The 27,500-nt window shown below is 50.9% G+C and overlaps 1 protein-coding gene across 2 annotated transcripts in view; it reads left to right on the top strand.

Moving 5' to 3' along the window:
* Window positions 1-27,500, top strand: part of CPNE5 (copine 5) — a 97,896-nt gene that overhangs the window by 38,514 nt on the left and 31,882 nt on the right. The window contains exons 7-10 of one of the 2 annotated variants that reach the window (XM_066237757.1): window positions 1,674-1,733; window positions 4,344-4,394; window positions 4,688-4,751; window positions 23,557-23,660. In XM_066237757.1, the coding sequence (XP_066093854.1) occupies window positions 1,674-1,733; window positions 4,344-4,394; window positions 4,688-4,751; window positions 23,557-23,660 (279 nt within the window). The remainder of the gene's footprint in view (window positions 1-1,673; window positions 1,734-4,343; window positions 4,395-4,687; window positions 4,752-23,556; window positions 23,661-27,500) is intronic. The other variant, XM_066237848.1, reaches the window with a different exon arrangement.

Below are 27,500 nucleotides of genomic sequence, written 5' to 3'. Positions count from 1 at the left end.
CCACGCCTGCTGAGGGCTGGCTCAGAGGAGGGGCGAAGCAGTCAGCCAGTCGTGTGGGATGGTCAGGAACAAGGAGACCCTGCGGGCCCTCCCCTTGCAGGGCTTTGAACCCGGTTACTTTGGAGGGACCCCAGCTCGGTTATTGGAACCCCATAGCCCTAGGGTGGCCCTGAGATGCTCTCTACTCTCCCACCCCGATCATTGTAGAGGGGAGGAAACCAAAGCCACACAGCTAGGAAGTGGGCAAGCTGGGCTTTGTTCGAATGGAGGGTTCTGCTCACACAGCGCCTCCCTCAGGATGTTCGCCCTCGCGGAGAGCCAGAGCTGGGGGTGGGTGGCCAGGCCCTGCCCATCTCACCCTGCCCCTGGCAGCGTGCTTTCGGGGGTAAAGCCAGCGTTCTGAGCAGGCTCTGGGCAGAAGAGAACCAGGGCTTCTCACAGGGGAGTCTGAGGGTGGCTGCAGGGGCCAGCCAGGGCTGGCCAGGTGGTGAGGGTGACCTCTCTTGTCCCTGTGTCTCAGGAAACCCCAGAAGCAGGGCCCAGGCAAGAGAGGCCTGAAGCCTGGGGGATAAACATCCAGGTCAAGGGCAGGAAAGGGGTCAGGCTGGGCTGGGCATCAACCCCCAACTTGCTTCTGTCAAGTTCACACTGGATGCTGTCGCCTCACCATGATCTATAGCTGAAGAATCTGTTATTGTGTGTGTGGGGGGGGGTGTATGAAGGGGGGGTAATATTTCTCCCAGACCCTGTCTCTGACCACCCAGTAATTGTGTGGCAACCTCAGGGCCCCCAGAAAGGCCTCCCTGCACAGCCGAAGGTCACTTCTCTGGGTTCCCAGAAAATAATGAAAATAGCTATTGTTTATTGAGAACAGGGAGCAGAACCAGGTTTGGGGGGCTCTGAAGCTTATAGAATGTGGGATCCCAGGAGTGAGGGTATGTCTCCCCACTCAGCTCCCAACTGCCTGGGTCAAAAGGCCATGGGTCACTTGGGTCTGTTTTTTTCCCCGTGGTCACCTGGTCCACCCTTGGTGAAGGCACACTGAGGGGACAGAGGAGGACTTGGGGCTGGAGATGGCCAGGGAGCTGAGGCTTCAGGGACAAGCAGGGTCTAAGCTGTGGAGGTCGGTGGAGAGGTTCGGTGTTGCTGGAGGAGGGGGACCTGGCTGTCCAGTGAAGGTTCTGTGTGTCTAAATGTAGCCGTCCCCTCGGCCAAGCCTGTGAGCGGCTCCCGTTCACCAGGTATCCGTTCCGGGCCAGAGTTTTGCTTCTGTGACTTCATGTGGTGCTCTCAGCATCTCCCCCTTCACAGCCTGCACCCCGAGGCACAGGGAGGTAGAGCAGTGGTTCTCAGACAGGGGGGTGGGGGAGTGGGGGAGTGGGGGGAACTCAGCATCACTGGAGGGCTGGTTAGACACTGACTGCTGGGTTCCATCCAGCCCCGGGGTTTCAGCTCCTGCCCGGGGCCTGAGAACCCCTGAGCTAGAGTTGCTTTACAAGAGGGTCGGGGAAGAAGACGTCTCCTTCCCCTGACCTGCAGCTTTGGGTCCTGTTTTGATGTTTGATCCAGAACAGAAACCTGTCTTCAGCATTCAGATGCCAGCCAGTGCTCTGGCCTCTCAGCACACGGGTACTTGGCTCATGACATGCTCTCTCTCTCTTCCTCTTGCACAGGATAGGTGCATTCAGCCTGAATTCCAGAACGGGCAAACCCATGCCAGCTGTGTCCAATGGGTAGGTCACCAGATATCTCTGGCCCTGGAGTCCTCAGACGACACTCAGCCAGCTCTGCAGAGAGGCTTCAGAGTCCTGGCCATGTCCCCACTCCTACCACTGTGCTTTCAGTCCTGGTCCAGGGGACAGAGGGCCCTGGGTCCCTCCTCAAGGACTCAGGCACAGTGGGCCTCTCTGCAGCTGGCCCTTGCCCCCATCCAGGCTGGGGCTGGAGCTTCTGCAGCCCCGGTGGCTCATGGGACTTCTGCAAGCAGGGTGGAGCCTAGATACAGGAGTCAGAGGGGCTAGCCCAGGGGTCCCCAAACTTTTTACACAGGGGGCCAGTTCACTGTCCCTCAGACCGTTGGAGGGCCAGACTATAAAAAAAAAACTATAAACAAATCCCTATGCACACTGCACATATCTTATTTTAAAGTAAAAAACCAAAACGGGAACAAATACAATATTTAAAATAAAGAACAAGTAAATTTAAATCAACAAACTGACCAGTATTTCAATGGGAACTATGGGCCTGCTTTTGGCTAATGAGATGGTCAATGTCCGGTTCTATATTTGTCACTGCTAGCCGTAACAAGTGATATGAAAGGCTTCCGAAGCCGTGATGTGTGCATCCCGCGTCACCGGAAGTAGTACTGTACGTGAGCGATCATGCCACATACAGTACTCCAGGAGCACAGGATGCAGATGCTCCTCTCACTGACCACCAATGAAAGAGGTGCCCCTTCCGGAAGTGCGGCGGGGGCCGGATAAATGGCCTCAGGGGGCCGCATGCGGCCCACTGGCCATAGTTTGGGGACCCTTGGGCTAGCCACTTTCCCTTCCTTTCCTATCTCTGGCCTGGTTTCTTCCATCTCTCATCTCTCATCCTTCTCTCTCTCCCCATCTCTCCCTCCGTCTTTCCCTCCCTTCTCCCCATCCCCTGGACCCTTGCCCCTCCATGGTGCCCACTGCTGGATGTCAGCCCCCTCCTGAGAGTAGCTTCAGCTAAGCCTTGCCTTTCTGCTTACCAGCTGCCATGGGCCAGCCTCCCCTCTGATCCTCTGCTTTTGGCCAGCCCACTGCAAATGTGGGCAACGGGGACTGACCCTCCCCACTCCCTCCCTCTCCTCTGCTGGTTGGAGGGAGAGTCTTCACCCTAGCAGGGGGCAGGGGCGGGGTTTCTGACTGGGGGGCCAGCCTGAGGTACCTCCCGAAGGTGAGCATTTTGGCTGAGTAAGCAAAGCGCCATTGGCCTCCACTGAGGGCTCCCAGGCAGCGGAGTCCCAGCAGCTGAACTGACCACCAGACCGGCTGGGTATGGGAAAGGGGCCCCCAGCGGGCCCAGGGAGGCTCACCACCTAGGAAGGATGCAGATGATGATTTATAAGGGAGTACAGAAGCTGCAATTAGAAAGAGAGCCAGAGTCAGAGAAAGAAACCGAGGAGGGCGAGGAAGACCAGAGGGATGGAGGGAGAGAGACAGAAAGGAAGGCCGAGCAGGCGGGGGAGTAGGGTTGCAGAGGGGAAGGGAGGCTCGGAAATAGAAGAGGGACTCGGAGGCAAACAGGGGAACAGATGGAGAGGCGTTGGGGAAGTAGGTGGTGTGAGGATTTTATCGCCTGGTCAAACAAATCCTATCTCGACTACCAGGAAGGGCCAGAGGGGGTGGGGAGGGGCCCTGGGGTACTCATGTCAGCTACCCTTGTCTAAGGGCACAGCTGGCAGGCACTGCCACCTGCCTGTGGCAGGGGAACTTCCTGATGTGTCTGTCCCCTGCCCCTCCTGCCCCTGTGATATGAGAGGCCCGGGGGCTGTCTCAGCAGCCCCCAGGATGGGCTCCCCTGCCTCCCCTGTTTCCTTTGTTTGAGAGCCCCTCCCTCCGAGAATTGGTGCTGGGAACAGCTCCATCAGTGGTTCTCAAAGCTTGTTCCACAGACAGCATGCTGGTGGCCCCGAGCCTGGCCTGAAGTGTGAGGCTGGATTTTATCAGCTGTGCACAGTTGTAAAGGAGAGGGGGCAGGGAGGGAAATGGCGCTCCTGAGGGCCTTCTTGGTGCCAGGCGCCGTGCGTGTGTATTATTTAGTGAAGTGGCTGCTGCAGCTGTACCCATTTTATGGGTAAGGAAACTGAGGCTCAGATAGGTGTAGCAATGAGCCTAAAATCACGCAGCTTGCTGGACAGCCTAATATTTTCTTCTACTCCCAGTGGCCCCTCGCTGCCCTGGGACCCCTGTTAGTCCCAAACATCAGAGTGGGGTGGGCTGGTGCCTGGGGGAGGGGTCCCTCCCGAGTAGCAGAAAGAGTGGTACAGGTCCTCTGGGTGGAGCCCCACCCTGGCACTTGCCCTCCGGGAGGGGATGCTCTGGGTGGGCTGACTTCAGGTCCTCGCTGCCCACCTCACTGAGGAGCTGCATGGTTGGCCAGGGTCTCTCTGGGAGAGAGACCCCGGCCAGTTTGTTCGAGGGGAGGTAGACATGGGAGAGAGGTCGGGCATGCTGTCCCCAAGGGTAGACCAGCCCTCCTGTTGCTCTCCAGAGGTGAATCAGGACAGCTCAGAGCTGGAATGTTCCAGAATTCTGGGGGCAGCTGGGAGCAGGGTGGGGTGGCTAGCCCACAAGGTCTTTTGCCCACAGAAGTGGTCTTTGGATGGAAAGTCTGAGAACCACTGGTCTGGAAGCTTCCGGGTGAGTCTGGATGCTTTTCCGATTCGAGGACTTCCACTGCAGACGCCCCCTTTCCCGGTGGGCTCTTGGGCAGCAGGGGTGGGGCAGCTCCAGTCCTGGGGCCCGGGGCCCCGGAAGAAGTGCACTAGGCCACACTGCCCCAGGGTTTCCAGAGCCTCTGTCTTCTGGGGGCTCTGGGCGGCTGTGCCCCGCGGTGGGGGCAGGGCGGATGGGGACAGCTGGTTCAGGGGGTGCTCAGGCTTGTGTCTCTGTCTTTGTCTGCCTCCCCATCCTTTTCTCCTCTCGCCTGCCAGCGGTGTCCCAGGGAAGAAGTGTGGCACCATCATCCTGTCTGCCGAGGAGCTCAGCAATTGCAGGGTGAGTGGCGCAGGGACCCCGGGACGCGGCCTGGTGGGCGGGGCGGACAGGTATGGAGAGGAGACCGGCCTCCCTGTGAGCTCGCGACCCCGTGGGTGCCTGAAGGGCACGGGAAGACAGGGCGCCTCAGTCTCACCTGTCACAGCTTCCTGTCACATCAGAGCCCGGTGTTGAAAGCCCTACCTTTCTACAGCTGAGCCGACTGGGGCCCAAAGGGGGGAAGGGACCTGCCCACACCGGGGCGGGGCTCCTTCTCCTGCCCAGCCCGGCACCACGTGCGAACGCCTGTCCTTGAGCCAGTACAGCTTTGGCACCAACGCCAGCAGCCCAGAGGCCTCTTCGGTCCCGGAGCCTGGGCATTGGGCATTTGGTTATCATTTTTCACTGATAGCTCTGCAGAAGGTGACGCCCTGCATGGGGTTTAGGGAGTGAGGGGTGTGGTTGCGGTGCATGTGTGGGATTGTGCGTGTGCGTGCGAGCGTGCGTGTGTGCGTGTCGGGAAGCAGAGTCTCAGTCCCAGGCAGCCCTTGGGTTTGCTCCTCCTGTGGAACTGTGGAGAAGCAGCAGATGGGGACAGCTGGAAGGGCTCGGGGACCCAATGCCTATGAGAATGATAGAATATAGTTCTCATTTACCAAGTGATGGGCGTTTTGCATAAGTTTATCACTACTCCTAAAAACAACCCGAAGAGTTAGGTACTGTTGTCATTCCCGTTTTATGGATGAGGAAACTGAGGCTCAGAGAGACTACATCACCCGGCCAAGGACAAGAAGCGGTAGACTCAGGGTCCTAATCCACCAGCCTAATTCTAAAATCCAGGCTCATTCTCCCCGGGACCACCAGGCTGTATGCCTCCTGGGTTAATTAGGAGCCACAGGTGGGAACATGATGAGTCCTGGGGACAAAAGGTGGAGGTGGCCACAGAGTGTGAGCACAAGGCCAGCCTGGGGTAACCCGGACACCCAGCTTCCCACGGGCTGGGCTGGGATGCAGAGAAGCAAGATGTTCTGACCTTCCCGGGAAGTCTGTTAGCTATCAGTGTTTATTTAAAATTGGTTAACATAAATAACATCTTTTTTTTTTTGTAAAATAACTATTTTCCAAAACAAAAGTCATATAGTGAAAAGAGAGGCCTTGTTTTACATTTTCATAAATCTCTTTCATGTCTGGCTTGACCCAAGAGAACTGCATTCTCATATCTGTCTCTGCAGTCCATCTGTTGTGATAGCACCGTAGGATCACTTCTAGAAAGCTCCAAATCTTAGTAGCATTATTCTGAAAATAGTTCTGGCCTCCTGGATACCATCCCCGCTCCCCCAGCCAGGGGTTTCTAGTCCGCCCTTTGAGAACTACTGGGAAGCATAAATTGTTAGCCAACATTCATTGAGCAATTATTCTGAGCCATACACTGCGCTAACTGGTTACATGTATGAACTTGTTTATCTGATGTATTATGATATGTGTAATGTAATATATAGTCTGATGTCTGATGGTCCTCATTTTACAGAGAGGTGAAGTGACCTACCCAAGGTCACATGGCCACTGAGTAGAAGAGATGGATCCCAGGCAGTCTGGGTGTAGAGCCGGGGTCCTTAACCACTAGGCTGTGGTGTCCCAAACTGCATTCAGGGGCTTCCGGTTGGAGGATAAGACGCCATGGATGGGGCGGGAGAGGCACACAGGAGAACAAGAACCAAATCAACTCACATGCAACTGCTGGTTCCGGTTCTCTCCCGGTCTGCTTACTGCGGTGGGTCGGCAGGAACTTGACAGCAGGCCCGAACCTCCCCCCAGCTCTGCCCCCAGCAGAGGGCTGGGCACACAGTAGGTGCTCTTGAGGGCCTATCAGAAAGCTGTGACAGAACGGGCAGGAAGCACAGCAGCAGGTGACAATGAAAACGACACCCACCTGTGTGTGCTCATGACCCGAATTGCGACTGGGGAGAGGTCCAGTAGCTGAGGGAGAGAACCCAGTTGCCATGTAGGATCGAGCTTGTTCACCTTTCCTCTGCCTCAGTTTCTCCACCTGTATGTTGGGGCTCAGAGGGTTGCTTTGAGGATTAAGGGAGTTGCATTGTGTTTAACTGGTGCCTGGTTAAGATGGAATTCCTTGAAGCCTAAATTCAGTTTGCTTCTCCCTCCCAACCCCCCCCCCCCAGCTTCTAGCAGTGCCTTCCTCCCCAGTTTATAATTAAATAAGCTCAGAAGCGAAAGTGCTTTGGAAATTCTGAAGCTCTAGAAATGCAGGGTGCTGTTATCGCTCTAGTTTCCCGGGATTAGTGAACAGCCTGCATTTAATTCCTATTAGCCTCCCCCTGCTCCTTGCCTAGCCCCCCCCCCCCGCCCCCACTCCTGTAACCAGGGATGGTGGCGGTTTCCTGGATTTGAGCTGTTCCAGCACAAGGGGCGGGGGTCCCCTCCTTCACTGCGATTGTCAGCTCCTTTTCTTTGGGCCATCTTTGGCTGAGTTCTAAGTCTTTCCCTCGAATACTTGCAAGGAAGAGACTAATTCCCAGCATCTGGCTGAATTAAAGTAATTACATCAGAGTGGCTTTGCCTCTGCCATTCCAGCTCCCAATTCGGTGGGAGGATCAAAGGAAGAGGGTGGGGCGGAGAGAGGGTTTGCGCTAGAGCGGAGAGCTTCCTGCTCCAGTGAATGCATTCTGCCGAAGTCGACAAACCCTCCCTTCATCCATGGGATGGCGTGGGCGGGCGGGCCCGTGAAGGATCGGGTGTGGACTCCAGCAGATGACTGGCTGGCTTTGACAGGTTACAGAAAAGCCTTGCTCATCAAGAAGGGAGATATCCAGAAAGTTCTGACAATGGGCATTTGATCCAAAATACCAGCCAGTAATACTTGATGTTGACAGTAATAATGAGCTTTAGCCCCCAAAGGGCTCTAAATCACCATTTAATAATTATGCTCAGCAGTAAAATGATGTTTATTCCGTGTAACAGTGACCAGTATTTGCATAGTCCTCACAGTTGACCGGGACTCTCATGTTTACAGTCTTGTTGATTCCTGCCACAGGCCAGGGGCTGGGGAGCCATGAGTCACCCCAGGGTACGGATGCAGAGAGGCTGAAGCGGCCTGCCTGGGACTGCAGGATTCTAGCTCAGGCATTGGACTCCGAATCCTCAGGGAGTCCTTCCTTTGCCCACAGAGGAGCCACGAGCCGCCCTGGTCCATGAACAGCTGCGAGCTCTGTGGCCTCTGTGGGGCCAGTAGCCCTTGAGCAGGCCTGGCGAGTGGTGGGCTTTTGAAGAGAGGCCCCTGGCATCTTCCAGGACCCTTGACTCCTCCTCGGCCTGCGGGGCATTGGGCCTGCTGCACTCTGGCATTCCCGGCCAGGTAAAAGTCCTCCCTGGCTCCCAGCTGGGTCCCTGCACACACTGGCAAGGGTGTGTGTGACTCATCGCGCACAAGCCAAGAGAGTGGAAGCCTCACACTGAAGCGGTCCCCAGGGGTGGAGGGCACTGCTTAAATATCACCGCCTGCATGTGCCCGTTCATTTAATTTCAGCAAATACGCTTGGGCTCAGCCCTACCCCTCCATGCCCACTAGGCGGTGATGCTCTGCACATCTGGGGCATTGCTCCATTGCAGCTGGAGCCATTCTAGCGCCTGAGGTGGAGGCCATGGAGCCATCTTCAGTGCCCGGGCCAACTTTGCTCCAATGGAGCCTTGACTGCGGGAGAGGAAGGGAGAGACAGAGAAAAAGGGGAGGGGGAAGGGTGGAGAAGCAGATGGGCACTTCTCTTGTGTGCCCTGGCTGGGAATCGAACCTGGGATTTCCACACACTGGGCTGACGCTCTACTGCTGAGCCAACCAACCAGGGCCCCATTGCCTCTTTTTTTATAACAGATATTGTATAGCATTCTTTACTAGCCTGAAGGAAAGTCAGTGGGCAGTACTATATAGTGCCAAAGTCCATACAGGTGAGGGAATGAACCCTTATAGCTACCTGCTAGAAGACGGATGAGGCCAGGCAAAAATAACAGCTTGTGCAAAGATCCTGGGGCAGGGGGAGACTGGTATCAGAGAGGTGAGGGCATAGGTGGTCGTGGGGGCCAGATTGTGCGGGACCTGTAGCAGGGGAACTTAGCGTCCTTGAATCCCGATAGAGTCAGAACTGCCATCATTCTACAAACCGCAGCGAGAGCCCAGTGTCTCCGTGTAGGAAGAGTCCTGAAAGGCAAGAAGAAAGAGATGAGATGAAACCAGGGAGGTGGCACAGGCTTTCTGAAGCTCAGAGGTCTGCAGGGTGAGGTTCAGCACAGATGCATGTATGGCTAGCACGGATGTACGTGTTCTACGTGGTAAATGACCAGCATTCAACCTTCGCTCCTTTAAAACTTCATTTGTGATTTTTTTGGTGGGGGGGAGGGGGGAGCTTAGAAATAGTTTCTCTAGTTAAAAAAAGAAAGAAAACAAAATAAACACATGTTTTTTCCTGATGCTAAAAAACTAACATGTTTATCATGGACAAGTTGGAAAATACAAAGAAAAAAAAAATCACCCAAAGATAATCATTGTTGACATTTTGATGCATTGCCTCTGGGCTTTTTTCTGGGTGTACATGTATATGGTTTTTTCCCCTTATAATTAGTAGAATATGGTCTCCAGTTTTATTTATTAGTAGAATATTGTATCCAGCTTTATTTTTCCATGTCATCAGATGTCCTTGGGAAACATGTATTTAATAGCTGCCTGTTATTTCTCTACTGTGTGGACCGGTCATTCTTCAGTGCCTCTATGCTCTTATAGGCAACAATGTAATTAATACTGCAGTGAACATCCTCAAAGCTGAATGTTTCCATTTTTCTTTTGAACTTTAGTTGATGGATTGGGTGATGGATTGGGTTTGTATCCCAGACACAGAGGCTCAATGAGTGGAAGAGAAAATGGCCAATCTAGAGTTTTCAGCTTCTGAATGACCAAATCAACAGAGGCACAACTGATTTGATTATTTGAAAAGTTGGTCATTAAGGTGACAGAGAGAAGCCAGCTTGACCTCAATGTGGTTATTACAGTCAAAGCCTAAAGGCAAGCCCAGTCTGCTAGACCAGCTTCACCCGCCGTCTGTGTTCGAATAAACTCTAGTCTAGTCTGTAGGGTCTTCGCTGATGTCCCTGCACCCCCGGTCCCCTGTTCCTACAGCCTTATCTTGGCGAGTTGGAGCTCTGGGTCCCTCTGTGAATGCAGAAGCCCTCCCGGGGTCACTGTTCACAGGATCACCCTCGGCTCTGGGTTGGGGTCCCTCCTGCTGGAGTTGCTGAATTTTGGAGTTGTGGCTAATAATTCTTTTTCTTTGTAAATGTCTTCCTTTTTTTCTGATTAAAAAAGACACTGTATTCATTTCAGAAAATTTTGGAAAACCTAGCCAACTTTAAAGAGAAGTCAATAAATGTCACCATGGTCCCAACCATCTATTTAAAAATGCTTCTTAGGGCACAGCGTGTGAGCGGTAGGGCCAGGTGGTTAAGAACTTGGGCTCGGGATCTGGAGCGGTGTGACCCTGGGCAAGTCAGGTGAACTTTCTGTGCCTCAGTTTCTTCACTTGTAAAAGGACTTTATTTGAATTTTTGGTGTATTTATCATGGACTTTTTTTATATATAAATACATTTTTATTTTAATGGGGTGACATCAATAAATCAGGGTACATATATTCAAAGAAAACATTTCCAGGTTATCTTGTCATTTAGTTCTGTTGCATACCCACCACCCAAAGAGAGATCGTCCTCCGCCACCCTCTATCCAGTTTTCTTTGTACCCCTCCCCCTCCCATAAAGGGGGATTATCAAGATTCCACCATTCTGCTGTAAGTGATCCGATGTCATCATTTCTTCTAGCTGAATAGTATACCATGGTGTATATGTGTCCCATCTTCTTTATCCAGTCTTCTATTTTTTTACAGTGATTAAGAGCAGGCGTCCCCAAACTACGGCCCGCGGGCCGCATGCAGCCCCCTGAGGCCATTTATCCAGCCCTCCATCGCACTTCCGGAAGGGCCACCTCTTTCATTGGTGGTCAGTGAGAGGAGCACTGTATGTGGCGGCCCTCCAACGGTCTGAGGGACAGTGAACTGGCCCTCTGTGTAAAAAGTTTGGGGACCCCTGATTAAGAGCCTTTAAGCAAACTCTTGGCCAATACAGCAAGAATACATAAAAGAATAGTGTCCTTAACATGTTCACCAAGTCCAAGTTGGCCCCATCACCATACCAAATCCCTGAAAAATGCAACCCAACCACAGTTCAGTCTGTTAGGAGCTGTCACAGGGAGCAGGAGTCCAGGAAAAGTCCACATCCAGGAAAAGTCTGCATGGCACTGGAATTGTTGTCACCATTCCATACTTTGCAGCTCATGTCCAAGTCCCAATGACCACTGCTTCTAGCTGTTAATGGTTCAGGTAGACTGGAAAAGCCATTTGCATCATGTGTGGATATGGAGCTTCTGTTCTCTGCCTGGAGAGATGAGACCAGGTTGCTTTTCCCTGGAGCTCTGCAACTGTGGCATGGTAAAGAGAACCTTGGGATACACTAAGCTGGGTGGCAAAGGTAGATTCATAATAGAAGTTGGCAAAAGGGGGAAAGAGAGCTCTAAATTAGGAGTAGGTCCCAGCCTGAAATATGAGTGGGGCATTGAGGTAGGAGGGATAAAGGAAACACTATATATTAAACAAAGCAGCAGAAAATAGGACTATCAACACCCACAACAGAGATCTTTGAGGGAAGAATAAAAAACCTGACTATTCAGGCAAAACATAGTTAAGTGGCCCTTGTGCAAATGAGATCAGTTTACATGCTTCTTGGAAGAAATACCCTAGGCTCGTCCACAGTGTCGTAGATGGGGCCGACGGCCCTGGGCACTTTCAGCCTTCAGTGGCAAACCCCAGCTTTCTGGGCAAGGTTAGGTCATAGGTGGCTGGGGGAGGGCTGGAAGAGACTGAACCCTCCCTTAGAAGAGCGAGGGGGAAGCCTACCTTCCAGTGTCCCTGTTTCCTCACAGCAGAGGCATGTAAGCCTGACAGGCTTTAGCTCAATGACCTTCCTTTCCACTATTGAAGCAGGACCCAGATGGCATCCTAAGAGACCCCTGTGGAGCGTTGGAGCCTTTAAGGGTGTATCCTAAAAGCTGGTAGTTCCCCTGATCTCTATTGGGCTTTTTCTGCCTCTAGGTATCTTAAAAGCCATTCTCAGAAGATCTCGCTGAGGGGTTTGAGGATCCCCATCCACCTATATAAATCTTTTCCATATATCTGGAGCTATTTGGAAAAAGACAAAACAGTGTTATTAGCTGGATCTAAGTAGTTTGCAGGCAAAAAAGATTTGGTGTCTCCTGTTCATCAGCATTCCAAAGAAATGTACATTTTTTTTTAGTAAAAAACATGATATGGCAGACCCATAGGAGTTCCAGGATATGACTACCCCCTCTTAATTTTTTTTTTAAATTGACCTTAAAATGTTTGCTGAGTACACTTTAATAATACCTTAACTTTAAAGATTGTAAGCATGACAAAATACAGTAAATGCTTTTGCTCCATATGCAGGAGCATTTTCAGTTTAGCCAGTTTAGGAAACCCAATAATAGAACAATGCATACAGACATTGAGCTATAGCATGCTTAGCAGCCTCTCCTGTTCTGACAGAGGTTACTATAGATCCAGAATATGTATCCACTGTAATGTGGACATATGACTGTTTGCCAAATGAAGGTATATGAGTAACATCCATCTGCCAAAGTTGTCCTGGTAGGGGTCCTTGAGGGTTAACTCCAAATGAAGGGGCAGTATAGGACCCCTTGAACAGGATTTCCCAATCTGCCATGCTGCTTCCCGAGAAAGCTGAAACTGTTTACACCGGGCTGCAGCGTTCTGGTGATGAATAGTATGAGACTGACTTGCTCGGTCTGTCATGGTTGCTCCATATAATTTTCTTTTGGGTAGCTTGATCAACAAGGGCATTCCTAGGCCCTGGCTGGTTGGCTCAGTGGTAGAGCATTGGCCTGGTGTGCAGGATTCCCGGGTTCGATTCCCAGTCAGAGCACACAGAAGAAGCGCCCACCTACTTCTGCACCCCTCCCCCTCTCCTTCCTCTCTTTCTCTCTCTTCCCCTCCTGCAGCCAAGGCTCCACCGGAGCAAAGTCACCCCAGGCAATAAGGATGGCCCCATGGCCTCTGCCTCAGGCGCTAGAATGGCTCTGGTTGCAACAGAGCAACACCCCAGATGGGCAGAGCATTCCCATGCCAGGGTAGGCATGCCAGGTGCATCCCAGTCAGGCGCATGCGGGAGTCTGTCTGACTGCCTCCCCATTTCCATCTTCAGAAAAATACAAAAAATAAGTAAATAAAAGAAAAAATATAACCAACAAGAAAAAAAAAAGGGCATTCCCTTGTGCTAAAGCTCCAGGGAGCATGGAGTGAGCTTGAGTATGTCCTATGAAACATGGAGCTCTATGTTGACATATAAGTCTTTGAAGAAGGAGGAACTGCTGAAATAGTTCATCAGCATTTGTCCCTAAGACAGCAGTCTTTATAGTGGAAACACCATAAGTAAATATTTGCTGTCTGTCTATAGATTAAAGGGGGAATATGGCAAATGCTGAAAAGCCATGATCTTTGTGCCCCTCCCCTCCTCCAACCCTCTCCCTCTCCTCCCCCCACCCTGTAACCCCAATACTGTTGTCCATGTCTCTGAGTCTCATCTTTATGTCCCACCTATGTATGGAATCATATAGTTCTTAGTTTTTTCTGAATTACTTCTTTCGCTCAGTATAATGTTATCAAGGCCCATCCATGTTGTTGTAAAAGATCCTATGTCATCATTTCTTATGGCTGAGTAGTATTCCATAGTATATATATACCAAAGCTTTTTAATCCACTCGTCCTCTGATGGACACTTGGGCTGTTTCCAGATCTTTGCTATTGTGAACAATGCTGGCATAAACATGGGGGTACATTTCTTTTCAAACAGTGCTATGGTGTTCTTGGGGTATATTCCTAACAGTGGTATAGCTGGGTCAAAAGGCAGTTTGATTTTTAATTTCTTGAGGAATCTCCATACTGTTTTCCACAGTGGCTGCACCAGTCTGCATTCCCACCAGCAGTGCAGGAGGGTTCCCTTTTCTCCACATCCTCGCCAGCACTTATTCTGTGTTGTTTTATTGATGAGCGCCATTCTGACTGGTGTGAGGTGATATCTCATCGTGGTTTTAATTTGCATTTCTGTAATCATTAATGATGTTGAACATTTTTTCATATGCCTATTGGCCATCTGTGTGTCCTCTTTGGAGAAGTGTCTATTCATTTCTTTTGCCCATTTTTGGATTGGATTGTTTGTCTTCCTGGTGTTAAGCTTTACAAGTTCTTTATAAATTTTGGTTATTAACCCCTTATCAGATGCAATGTCAAATATATTCTCCCATTGTGTAGTTTGTCTTTTTATTCTGTTCTTATTGTCTTTAGCTGTGCAGAAGCTTTTTAGTTTGATAAAGTCCCATTTGTTTATCCTGTCTTTTATTTCACTTGCCTGTGGAGACAAATCTGCAAATATATTGCTGCGAGAGATGTCAGAGAGCTTACTGCCTGTTTTCTTCTAATATGCTTATGGTTTCACGGCTTACATTTAAGTCTTTTATCCATTTTGAGTTTATTTTTGTGAGTGGTGTAAGTTGGTGGTCTAGTTTCATTTTTTTGCAGGTAGCTGTCCAATTTTCCCAACACCATTTGTTGAAGAGGCTGTCTTTACTCCATTGTATTTCCTTACCTCCTTTGTCAAATATCAGTTGTCCATAGAGCTGTGGGTTTATTTCTGGGTTCTCTGTTCTGTTCCATTGATCTATGTGCCTGTTCTTATGCCAGTACCAGGCTGTTTTGAGTACAATGGCCTTATAATATAACTTGATATCCGGAAGTGTGATACCTCCCGCTTTATTCTTCCTTTTCAAGATTGCTGAGGCTATTCATGTTCTCTTTTGGTTCCATATAAATTTTTGGAATATGCGTTCTATATCTTTGAAGTAAGTCATTGGTATTTTAATCGGTATTGCATTGAATTTATAAATTGCTTTGGGTAATATAGACATTTTAATGATGTTTATTCTTCCTAACCATGAGCACGGTATATGCCTCCACTTATTCGTATCTTCCCTGATTTCTTTTATCAATGTTTTATAATTTTCCGAGTACAAGTCTTTAATCTCCTTGGTTAGATTTATTCCTAGGTACTTTATTTTTTTGGTTGCAATGGTAAAGGGGATTGATTCCTTGATTTCTCTTTCTGACAGTTCATTATTAGTGTATAAAAATGCCTCTGATTTCTGAGTATTGATTTTATATCCTGCCACCTTGCCAAATTCATTTATCAGGTCTAGTAGTTTTTTGACTGAGACTTTAGGGTTTTCTATATACAATATCACATCATCTGCAAATAATGATAGTTTTACTTCTTCTTTTCCAATTCGGATGCCTTTTATATCTTTTTCTTGTCTGATTGCTGTGGCTAGGACTTCCAGAACTATGTTGAATAAGAGTGGTGAAAGGGGGCACCCCTGCCTTGTTCCTGATCTTAAGGGGATTGCTTTTAATTTTTTCCCATTGAGTATGATGTTGGCTGTGGGTTTGTCATAGATGGTCTTTATCATGTTGAGGTATGTTCCCTGTATTCCCACTTTGCTGAGAGTTTTGATCATGAATGGGTGCTGGATTTTGTCAAATGCTTTTTCTGCATCTATTGAAATTATCATGTGGTTTTTCTCCTTTCTTTTGTTTATGTGATGAATCACATTGATTGATTTGCGAATATTGTACCAGCCTTGCCTCCCAAGAATAAATCCCACTTGATCATGGTGTATGATTTTTTTCATATATTGCTGGATCCAGTTTGCTAATATTTTGTTGAGGATTTTTGCATCTAAGTTCATCAGAGTTATTGGCCTATAATTTTCTTTTTTTGTGTTGTCTTTGCCTGGTTTTGGAATCAGAATTATGCTCGCCTCATAAAAGGAGTTTGGAAGTCTTCCTTCCTCTTTAATTTTTTGAAATAGCTTGAGAAGTATAGGAGTTAGTTCTTTGAATATTTGGTAGAATTCATTTGTGAGGCCATCAGGCCCAGGACTTTTCTTTTTTGGGAGTTTTTTGATAACTGTTTCAATCTCATTTGTTGTAATTGGTCTGTTTAGGTTTTCTGATTCTTCCAGATTGATTTTTGGAAGATTATATAATTCAAGGAATTTGTCCATTTCTTCTAGGTTGTCTAGTTTTTTGGCGTATAGTTCTTCATAGTACTTTCTTACAATATTTTGTATTTTTGTTGTGTCAGTTGTTATTTCTCCACTCTCATTTCTAATTTTATTTATTTGAGTCCTCTCTCTTTTTTTCTTGGTGAGTCTCATTAAAGGTTCATCGATCTTGTTTACCTTTTCAAAGAACCAGCTCCTGGTTTCATTGATCCTCTGTATTGTTTCTTTAGCCTCTATGTCATTTATTTCTGCTCTGATCTTTATTATTTCCTTCCTTCTACTAGCTCTGGGCTTTACTTGCTGTTCTTTTTCTAGTTCTTTTAGATGCAGGGTTAAGTTGTTTATTTGAGCTTTTTCTAGCTTCTTGAGGTATGCCTGTAATGCTATAAACTTCCCTCTCAGGACTGCTTTTGCTGTGTTCCATAAATTTTGAGTTGATGTATGCTCATTATCGTTTGTTTCTAGGAATTTAAAAATTTCTTCTTTGATCTCAATGTTAACCCATTTGTTATTTAATAACATGCTATTTAGTTTCCAAGTGTTTGAATGTTTTTCAATTTTTCTATTGTGGTTGATTTCTAGTTTAATGCCATTGTGATCAGAGAAAGTGCTCGATATGATTTCAATCTTCTTAAATTTGTTAAGACTGCTTTTGTGCCCTAACATGTGGTCTATTCTAGAGAATGTACCATGAGCGCTTGAAAAGAATGTATATTCTGCTGTTTTAGGGTGAAAGGTTCTGAAGATATCTATTAAATCAAGTTGATCTAATATGTCCTTTAAGTCTGCTGTTTCTTTGTTAATTTTCATTCTTGAGGATCTATCTAATGATGTTAATGGGGTATTGAAATCCCCTATTATTATAGTATTGCTGTTGATCTCACCCTTTAAGTCCATCAAAGTCTGCTTTATATATTTAGGTGTTTCTATATTAGGTGTGTAGATATTTATAATGGTTATATCTTCCTTTTGGATTGCTCCCTTTATCATTATGTAATGACCTTCTTTATCTCTAACTATGGTCTTTATTTTAAAGTCCATTTTGTCTGATATAAGTATTGCTACTCCAGCTTTTTTTTCATTTCCATTTGCATGAAATATTTTTTTCCATCCTTTTATCTTCAGTCTATGTGCATCTTTTAATTTAAGGTGTGTCTCTTGTAGACAGCATATGTATGGGTCCTGTTTTCTTATATACGCAGCTACCCTATGTCTCTTGATCGGATCATTTAATCCATTAACATTTAAGGTTATTACTGATATGTAATTGTTTATTGCCATTTTTTTCTTTAAAACTGTATTTCTCTTTTGCTATATTCTTTTTTTCCTTTGATCTGTTTACAACAGGTCCCTTAGCATTTCTTGCAGCCTTGGTTTGGTTGCAGTGAATTCCTTGAGTTTTTTTTTGTCTGTAAAGCTTTTTATTTCTCCTTCAATTTTAAATGATAGCCTTGCTGGATAAAGTAGTCTTGGTTGTAGGTTCTTGTTCTGCATTACTTTGAATATTTCTTGCCATTCCCTTCTGGCCCCAAGTGTTTCTGTTGAGAAGTCAGAAGTCATCCTTATGGGGGCTCCTTTGTAGGTGATAGTCTTTTTTTCTCTAGCAGCTTTTAATATTTTCTCTTTATCATTTAGCTTTGGTATTTTAATTATGATGTGTCTTGGTGTTGGTTTCTTTGGGTTTCTCCTTAATGGAGTTCTCTGTGCTTCCTGAACATGTGAAATGTTTTCCTGCCTTAATTGGGGGAAGTTTTCCGCTATATGTTTGAACAAAGTCTCTATCCCTTGTTCTTTCTCTTCTTCTTCAGGAACCCCTATGATGCAGATGTTATTTCTCTTCATGTTGTCACAGAGCTCTCTTAGAGTTTCCTCTGACTTTTTGAGTCTCTTTCCTTTTTTCTGCTCTGCTTCCGTGCCTTTATTTATCGTGTCCTCTAACTCGCTGATTCGACTCTCTGTTTCATCCATCCTGCTTTTAATTCCTTCCATTGTATTCTTCATTTCAGATATTGTATTTGTCATTTCTGACTGATTCTTTTTTATTATTTCAATGACCTTTTTTATATTTGTTATCTCTCTCTTTTTTTTTTTTGTTTGTATTTTTCTGAAGCTGGAAACGGGGAGAGACAGTCAGACAGACTCCCGCATGTGCCCAACCGGGATCCACCTGGCACGCCCACCAGGGGCGACGCTCTGCCCACCAGGGGGCGATGCTCTGCCCCTCTGGGGTGTCACTCTGCCGCTACCAGAGCCACTCTAGCGCCTGGGGCAGAGGCCAAGGAGCCATCCCCAGTGCCCGGGCCATCTTTGCTCCAATGGAGCCTTGGCTGCGGGAGGGGAAGAGAGAGACAGAGAGGAAGGAGGGGGAGTGGAGAAGCAAATGGGCGCTTCTCCTATGTGCCCTGGCCGGGAATCGAACCCGGGTCCCCCGCACGCCAGGCCGACGCTCTACCGCTGAGCCAACTGGCCAGGACCTATATTTGTTATCTCTTTATTTAGGTTTTCGTAATGGCCATCTATGGTTGTTCTAATATCTTTGAGCATCCTAACAATCGTTATTTTAAACTCTGCATCTGTTAATTTGGTTATATCTGATTCACTTAGGTCCTTTTCTGGGGATTTCTCTTGGTTTATTTGTGTTGTATTTCTCTGCCTCCGCATTTTCTCTTCACGGGAGTGGCTGTGATCACGCGCTCGGGTGCACTAGCGTTGGTGGCCTTGGCCTTTGTCCTGCCCCTGTGTATGTATGCTCGGTCCTGAGGGCACTGGCGAGCACCTTTGCTCAGCTGCGTGTCTCCGCCTGTTTCCGGGCTTTCGCCCTGCCCTTGCCGGAGGAGCCCACTCAAGGAACGGCTGCTAGCCTTGGCTCTACTGCCAGGCAGGACTGCATGCCCAAGCCTTATCATGGACTTTTGCATTGGTTTTTATTTGTAAAAATATCACATTAAAATCTTTATTGTGATGACCGAGATTTTTGGCACCTCTAAATTAAATCGTGCACTTGCTTTATTCTTGTTCTGGCCCAAGGTGCCGCCAGCAAGACCCAGGCCAGGGCAGGATTCCGGGCTCCCAATCCTGGGGGCTGCTCCCCTCTCCCAGCCTGCAGCCTGAGTGCTGACCTCTGACCTCCACTGCCCTCATCTGGGTGGGGGGGGCAGGCCACCTGGAGAGACAGGCTGAGTGCAGTGGTCTGTCAGGCAGCCTGATTAACATGCAGAAAGATGCAAATTGAAACGAACCTGCTGTTTCAGAGAAACTTAGCATGTTTTTTAAAAAGATAGGGTGAAAGGCAGAAATTGCAGGAAATCATATATTGCAAGAGCTGCTTTATCTTCTCTGTGGTTGATTCCAGAGAGGCTTCTGGTTTGGGAGCCGCATTTCCTGCGCTGGGAGAGCCCCTCCCTCAGGGGGAGGCCGCCAAACGGGGGTGGGGAGGGTGGGGGGCTTGGGAGGGGCTCTAACGGCCCCTTCCCTCCTGCAGCCTCTTCCTGGGCTCCCAGAGACCGAGGGTTAGTGTCGATCCATTCACGAACCCTCACTTAAGGGGAGCCCTCCAAGCCTCCGTCATATGCCTGTTGACAGAAGTCAGAGCCACCTGCAAAAGCATGGTCCCCACCTAGTCCATTCCTAGGCTCAGGGACGCCCCGTGGGGTGCATAGCCATCAGGGAAGAAGCTGGCCTTGGTTACAGCCTAGAAACCTCTCTGAAGGTCTGTCTCACCCCCATGGATTTGGCCACAGCGCCATCCAGACGACCATAACGGGCTTTTGGCGACTGTTGCGGGCCTAGGTTGTGTTAGGGAGGGCAGACCAGGCAGGGGGACAGAATAAGCCCTCAGCAACACCACGGGTCTGCCCTCAGCGGGGAATTGATGCCTGGTGGCTCGCTGGTGGATTTTTCCTGCTGAGTTTCCCAGTCGGTCTTTTTTTTTTTTTTTAATTTTTTAATTTTAACTAGTTTGCACGGAGGAGGCCTGTCTAAAATGGATTTCACACTTCTCTGACTTCTCAAACTGGGGCTTCAGAACATAATTAAACTTATCTTGATGATTTGGGGCCCATCCTTTGGAATCCGTTATTCATCTCGGGAGCCAGTAGACTGTCTTGTTCCAATCCCAGCTTCTCTTCTTCCTAGCTGTGTGGCTTCAGGCCTGGGTGTGAACCTCTCTGTGCCTCAGTTTCCTCATCTTTGAAATGGGAATGCTTACGCCTACCTCGCGGGGTTGTTGAGAGGATGAAATGAACTAGTCGATGTAAAGATAGTGCCCGGCACAGGGAGCGTAACTGTAAGACGTAGCCATTTTTGCAGGAGCACCGTAGTTGAATGTTGGCAGTTTCACACGGGTCAGCCCAGCGGAAGGTGGCATTCTGCAAGTGTGGGCTCCTGTTCTCAGAGGTGTTCTCTGCCAGCACTGTGACCTGGCACTTAACCTACACCCTCTCCTTTGGTCCCCCCAGCAGGCTGGGGGGAGGCATTATCACTCCATTGGTCAGAGAAGAACACCAAGGCAGGCTAAGATGTGTGCCTGGGGTTGCTTAGCTGACAGGCGGCAGAGCTGAGGTTCCAAGCAGGTGGCCTTGGTTTCTCTGTCAGGTGCTTTGCTGGAAGCACGGCCTACTAAGTTCTGTGTTAATTTTTTTTTTTTTTTAAGCGAGAGAGAGGGAGAGGAACAGACTGACAGGAAGGGAGAGAGATAGAAAGCATCAGTTCTTTGTTGCGGCACCTTAGTTGTTCATCGATTGCTTTCTCATGTGTGACTTAACTGGGGGGTTCCAGCCAAGCCAGTGATCCCTTGCTCAAGCCAGTGACTGTGGGCCCACACCGGCAACCATGGGGTCATGTCTATAATCCCATGTTCAAGCCTGCGACCCCGTGCTCAAGCTGGTGAGCCCTGTACTCAAGCCGGCGACCTCGGGCTTTGAAACCTGGGTCCTCAGCGCCCCAGGTTGATACTCTATCCACTGCGCCACTGCCGGGTTGGGCCTGAAATTTCTTAATAGTTTTTTAACAAAGGACTCTACAATTTCTCTTTCCACTGGGCCCCACAATTTATATAGCCAGTGCTAGCTACCAGCGCCCAGGACTTCTCCTTTTCGTAGGCCATGGGGTGGAGCTCCCAGGGTGACATTTCACATGTTCCCACCACCCAGCATGGGATGGGGTTGGAACTTTCTCCTGGGGAGAGACAGTAACTGCTGGGGATGGACTTAGAAAGCTAGAGAGCTCTCAGTGGGCTGCCTGGGCTGCCCACTGTGTGACCTTGGGCATTGGACAACAGCTAACAGCCTCAGTTTCCTCATCTGTAAAAGGAGGGAGGTAGAGGAGTCACCTCGTACAGTCAGTACGAGGGTTCAGTGAGTAAGTTATGTGCAGTGCTCCGCACCAGTACGCGCTCAATACGCCCGCCATTCTCTGACTCCAGCTCTGAGGTCCCGGATTCCTGGGAGGCTCTAGGGTGCCTGGGCTTCCAGCCCCGACGAAGCGTCCTTCTCCCTCTCAGGTGGGCAGTGCTGAGGGACAGGATACACGTCGTCATACACGGATACACCGGGGCACCCCTCTACCTCAGCACCGCCCCTCACCGCAGCCTCCCTTCTGGGGCACTTCTGTCCCAAGTCACCCAGAGTCCAGGCCCTCCCTGCCCAGACACGCCCCGGGTCCAGGGAAAGCAGGGACGTGGGCCTCGTGAACTGTGATGTGGTCTCTCTCAGGGAGGCAGAGAGGACGATGGAGGAAGCATGACTTCGAAATCAGTTCTTCCAGGTTGAATTTCCGCTCTACCAGTTACTACTAGCTGGTGATCCCGGGCAGGTTACTTAGCTCCTCTGATCCCCTCTCCCCCCAGTCTCCTCATTTGTAGAAAGCAGTGAAGAATTGTTTTGAGGCTAAAAAATGAAGAGGCTGTAAAGCACTGAGCTCAGGGACCGGCCCACACAGCTGATATCTAATACATGTTTGTTGAGTGCGTGAAGGAGTGAATGAATGAGGGGTGAATGGAGGGATGCTCCGGGTTTGCTGTTGTCAGATGTCCTTGCAGGAAAGTGTGTGAGGCAGAGGAAGTGGGCGTTGAACAGGGACCGAGGCCACACACGCTCTGTTGGGGGGAGGAGACGAGTGTTCAGATAATCACTCAGTGTGCGCCATGCGCCGTGCTCATTTGAACTCATTTCATCCTCACGCTAAGCACATGAAGTAGACACTGCCAGTAACCCCATTTTACAAGTGAAATCCCTCACCCAGCACAGAGAGGGTGAGTAACTTGCCTTAGGCCACACAGCTAGGAAGAGATGTAGTTGAAGCAGGCAGCCTGGCTCCAGCGACCATATTCCTAACCTTTATACTGTACTGTACCCATCCCCTCAACCTTGACCACAGCCTTCCATCTTGTGGGAGGCTGCATCTTCATCTCTGCCACCAGCTTGGGCCTCTTCAGGTTGCAGGACACTGATTCTGAGAGACCCTCATGTTCACTGGGGACGGGGCGGCGTGAGGAAGCTGGCTGGCTGCCCCGCAGGCCCTGGCCCTGGAGAGCAGGCCAAGCTGCAGGGACCATAGGACAGGGCCCTGCGCTCTGGCCAGTTGACAAGGTGATTGGTCAGGATGCAAAGCTTTCAGGTTGAAGAGACCCCATGGGGATGGGCGGAGAGGAGAATGGGGCCTTCTGCCCAGTGCTCTTGGGGCCACGGTCAGCTAAGGGGCTGGGTGCCATGTGAGGGGAGGGGGTCCGGAGGTCCTTACCAGGGCCAGAGTCCCTTCTACATACTCTTGGGCTGAGTGTTGGGTCGGACAGGACCCTGAATTGATCAGGGGAGTCAGAAACCCAGGGCTCTGCTTGGCGAACTTGGGGGAGTCCCTCCCTGCTCTGAGCCTCGGCCTCCTCAGCCGTTGATGGGTCATGGTCCCGGCCACATCTACCTTAGAGAATTGGGTGGGCCTCCTGTGAGGTGGTGGGAAGGGCCCTCTCGGAATGGCACAACTATGTGGGCGAGTGAGGTGACTGGACAGAGCATGGGCTGTAGGGTTGGCAGGCCAAGTTCCGAGTGGCCTTCCACCTCTCAGAGCCACTCAGTGAGATAGTGATGACGCGTGTGTGTCAACATTGACTGCGTGGGTGTGACTGCCTGCCCTCTGCCTAGCGCTTCATACACTTGACCCCGTTAAGTCCTCACAAGAGCACTTTAAGGTGTATACTATGACCAGCCTCATGTACAGAGGGGAAACGGAGGCTTCAAGAGGTTACCTCCCTTGCCCAACGACGTCACACAGCTAAACAGCGGCAAAGCCAGGATTCACACGGGGCAGCTCATTCCAGAACCCACCTGCTCCGTGGCAGATTCTTTGCTAGACCTGACAGTGGGTTGTTGGAAGAAGAAGTGGGACCCTCGGAGGTGCTAGCCCAGGGCCTGGCCCCCGTCGGTGCAGGGCAAACGTTAGATGCTGTCCTTTCTAACGGGCTGGTGCCTGGAGTCCTCGGTCCCAGAGCCCCGGGGCTACCTTTCCCCAGGGATTGGGGTGCCCCCCGGCCTCCCCCTGCCTCACACCTCCATCCTCCCCTCTCCCGTCAGGATGTGGCCACGATGCAGTTCTGCGCCAACAAGCTGGACAAGAAAGACTTCTTTGGGAAGTCCGACCCATTCCTGGTGTTCTACAGAAGCAACGAGGATGGAACGTGAGTTCCCCGGAGACAAGTCACCCCCTTTCTGGGGTCAGGGATGGACAGGTTGTGGCCACCTGGCAGCATGGGTGGCTGGGGTCCACCTCTTCCCTGTGCTGCCCTGGGGCTCCTGCTCCAGAGAGGGCAGGGCATCAGGACGATACATCAGGGCTCCGGGGTGGCGCCCTGGCCACGTGGGCCGACTGGGGGCTGGGGGGGAGCTGGGGGCGGCCGCCAAGCCCTCGGTGCTGCTCAGAGGGCCTCGGCGATGGTGGATGTTCGGAATGCTGGAGGTGGGGGATTGGGTCAGTGTGAGGCTAGGGCTGTAACAAGGGCCCCTCTGATAGCCCCATCCTTCCACACGTAGCCAAGCCCAGTCCTCCTCTGCCCACAGTCCCTGCACACCCCGCTGCTACCTGTCCCCCCCTGCAACTGCGCCCCAGCCTGGCGAACCGGGACCCTTTCCCGGCCCAGCCCCACACCTCACCATAGGCTTCATTCAAAACCCTCCCGTCTCTGAAGCCCCATTTCCTCCTCTCCTCTCCCCGATCTAGAAACCACCCACTGGGTGACGGAAACACACACACACACACACACACACACACACACGGGCAAATGTGGGTCAGCTGTGCACACAGGGGAACAGATTCTAGGTTGAGGGTCGGGGGCCTAGGTCTTCCGTACCAACCCACTGTGTGACCCCCCACAGGCAGGCTACACCCCTCTCTGGGCCTGTTTTCCCATCTGTAAAATGAACCAGTTGGATTAGGAGGTCTCCACGGTCTCTAAGCACCACAGCTCTGGGAGGCTGCGGCCACGTGTGGCTGCAGAAGCAGGAGGCCCTGGGCCAGGGAGGTTAATTAGGAAAGCTCTGGCGGAGAAGGGGGGCGGGGAAGCAGGGTGTGAAGAAGAGGAGGAGAATGGGTTCACGGTGGGGGGGGGGCGCAGAGAAAAATTACAGGTTAGAGCAAAGGCCTCTGCACAGCAAGTGTGCCCTGAGCAGAGGCAGGAAGGCCCTGCCAAGTTCCCGTGGATCCTGGTATTCTGTGTGTGCACGTGTGTGCGCGTGTGCGTGTGCGTGTGTGTGTGCGTGTGTGTGTGTGTGTGCACGCACGCACGCACAAGCTGGGAGGTAGGGGAGCAGCAGGGAGGTGTGTTTCAGTTAAAGTGAAAACTGGATTTTTAAGTCTGAACGTACAAAACAAGAGGAATTAGGTGTGATCATTTGCATAACAAAGGGCTTCTTTGTCTCACCAAAGGGCTCCCAGCAGAATTGCTTTAAATAATTCTTGTTGACTTTGACTTGAGGGAGAGAGGAAGAAGCCCAAGGGGTGTTCTAGGAGCCCAGGGCAGGGTCCACCCTAGTCCCCTCCGGAGAGGCCTGCCTGCCGGGTCTCACTGGGCTGGCTGTCTCAGTGGTGGGGCCGGCTGACCCGGCAGGAGGGAGTGATGTCGGTTTCTGAGCAGGAAAGGGGTGTGTTGCAGAGTGTTTGCTGATGATTGTTCTAGCAGAGTGATGTGTCGGATGGATGGGGCGGGGGCGGGGAGGGGGAGAGACTCATGATTGACACGTGCACAGGTGGGAGGTACTGAGCACCCCCAGAGCTGTGCTGTGGAAGTGGGGGGCGGAGGAGGGGGCAAAAGGGCAATGTGGAGACCTCAGTCAGCAAGTTACAGCCCCCTCCTTGGTGGTGGAGCTGTGGGGAACTGGGGGAGCTGAAGATGGCGGAGGAGTTGGTCAGGCGGGGGAGGCCGTGGGAGTTGATTAGGAGGTGAGTTTCACCGGAAGCTTGGCCTGGATGTCTCCCTGGGGACACCCGGACAGCTGGAGAAAGCCACGGAGGGAGACTCCCTGAGCGGCAGGCCAGTCTGTAGGCCCCTGAGGGGAAGCAGGTGCACAGGCAGAGGCTGAGCCAGCTGATGCGAGCAGGTGGTCACCCAGGGTTTGAGGAGAGAAGGGGGGGAGGTTTGGGAGACACCCCGTTAGCTGGATGGGAGAAGGGTCAGCAAGGGAGCCAGGGGAGCAAAACTTCATACCTGCCACCCCAGGAGGGACAGGGAAGGGGGCATTCGCAGACCACTCTGGGTGCCCCCTGCTCAATCCGGCCGCTCCTCCAGGAGTGAGGATGTGCCGGAGGAGAGTGGGCAGGAAGAGCGGCCCGTGGGCCTGGTGCTGCCAATGATCCACTCTGTCACTTGAGCAGGTCTCTGACCCCGTGGGACTCTCTGCTCGCGTGAGGGAAGTGTTCCGCAGCTCACTGTCCGGTTTGGTCACCACTAGGCACACGTCGCTGCTGAGCACCTGAAATGGCACCTGTGCGACCGGGGACCTGAGTTTCACATTTCATTTCGTGTTGGTTCATTTAAATGGCAGTAGTCACATGTGGCTGGTGGCTGCCCTTCTGGGCAGTGCGGCCGTAATCTCTGCAACTCCGTGTCTCGGTGTGCACATGGGGCTCGTCCTGACGCTGCGCATGCGCGATCGCCGGTGGGGCTGCGGTGAGGATGAATGCGTTAGTGCAGGTCATCAGAACAGGCCTGGCAGCTGCCCGTTCTTGCCCCTGTTTTACAATGAGAGAAGGAGCTCAGAGAGAGTCGTGCGCCAAGAGCCGGTAGCAGCGGCCTGGGACTGGAGCCCACCCTCCCTTGGCCAGCGCTCTCCCACACCAGCCTCCTGGGTGGGTGTGTCACAATGAATTGAGTCCAGAGGAGAGATTTCTGCAGGGACAGCAGGGAGTCGTGGGGCCTGTGGGTTTGGGGCGGGGGTGGGGATCTTCAAGGAAGCAGTTTCAGGCGTGAGTCTGAAGCAGAAATCAGACTACACAGGGTTCCAGGAAAACAAGTCGGGAGGAAATCAGGGTGATAGCTCAGAAGACTGGTCGTCAGGTTTGGCTGGCAAGGGAGAAGAGACAGGGGAGACAGTGATTCCACAGGGGGCTCTGAACACAGGGCTTCTGCACAGCTCGAACCCCTCCCGTCGCTGCCCGTGGCTGCTCCCGAGTCTCCCTCCGGCCCCCACCCCCTCCTCTGCCTGCCCCGCTGCAGCCAGGGGCAACTGGGGCCCCGCCTCCCTCCGTCCCATTTCTGTGCTCAGCACAGCAGCGCTGGGTGTGTGGGGAGGTCTCCCACGTGTATTTCTACATGCCAGTGGGTGGGTGAGAAGGAGCAGAGAAGAGAAACGCTGAGCCTCCGTGACAGAAATGACATTTTGACTTGGAAATTGCCAGAGAAGAAATGGCGCAGACTGTGTGGGCACAGGGCGGGGCCCAGGCACCTTTTTGGGTGACCCTTTCTGAGCCGGGAGGTCACTGGGACGGATGCTGGCAAGTCTCAGGGGGATGGCCCCTGGCCCCAGCTCCACTGTGGCTCCTGACTGCCACCCCCCGCCCCATGTGGCAGGGCAGGCTTCCAGGAAAGGGCCTGCCAAGCATGGTGTGGGGGCTGGGCAGGGACGCTGCACTGGGGTGCAGATGGGATAAAGCCAATTGTACGATTTCAGTTTGCAAAGCAAGCTCGTGGATTCAGAGCGGAAGGAAGGGGTCTTAGAGATCATCTCAGCCAAGGGCTTCTGTTCTCTGGCTTGAAACGCCAGAGAAAGCTGTGTAGATTCTCCTCTGAGGAATACATCTATTCATAAATTCATCCCAAAAAATATTTAGTGGACATGTACTGAGTGCCAGGCACCGTTTTGGGCACCAGAGATGCACCAGTGAGCAAAGAACACAAAGCCCTCGCTCCTTACGGAGCTTACATTTTAGAAACAGACCATGAAATAAATAAGGAGAAAATCCGACTATGTCAAATGGTTACAGGTTCTATGGAAAAACAGTATAAAAGGGGACCAGGGATGTCCGA

The sequence above is a fragment of the Saccopteryx bilineata genome, chromosome 1 (assembly GCF_036850765.1).
Source record: "Saccopteryx bilineata isolate mSacBil1 chromosome 1, mSacBil1_pri_phased_curated, whole genome shotgun sequence".
NCBI lineage: Eukaryota > Metazoa > Chordata > Mammalia > Chiroptera > Emballonuridae > Saccopteryx > Saccopteryx bilineata.
This window is presented reverse-complemented; position numbering and strand designations above follow the sequence as displayed.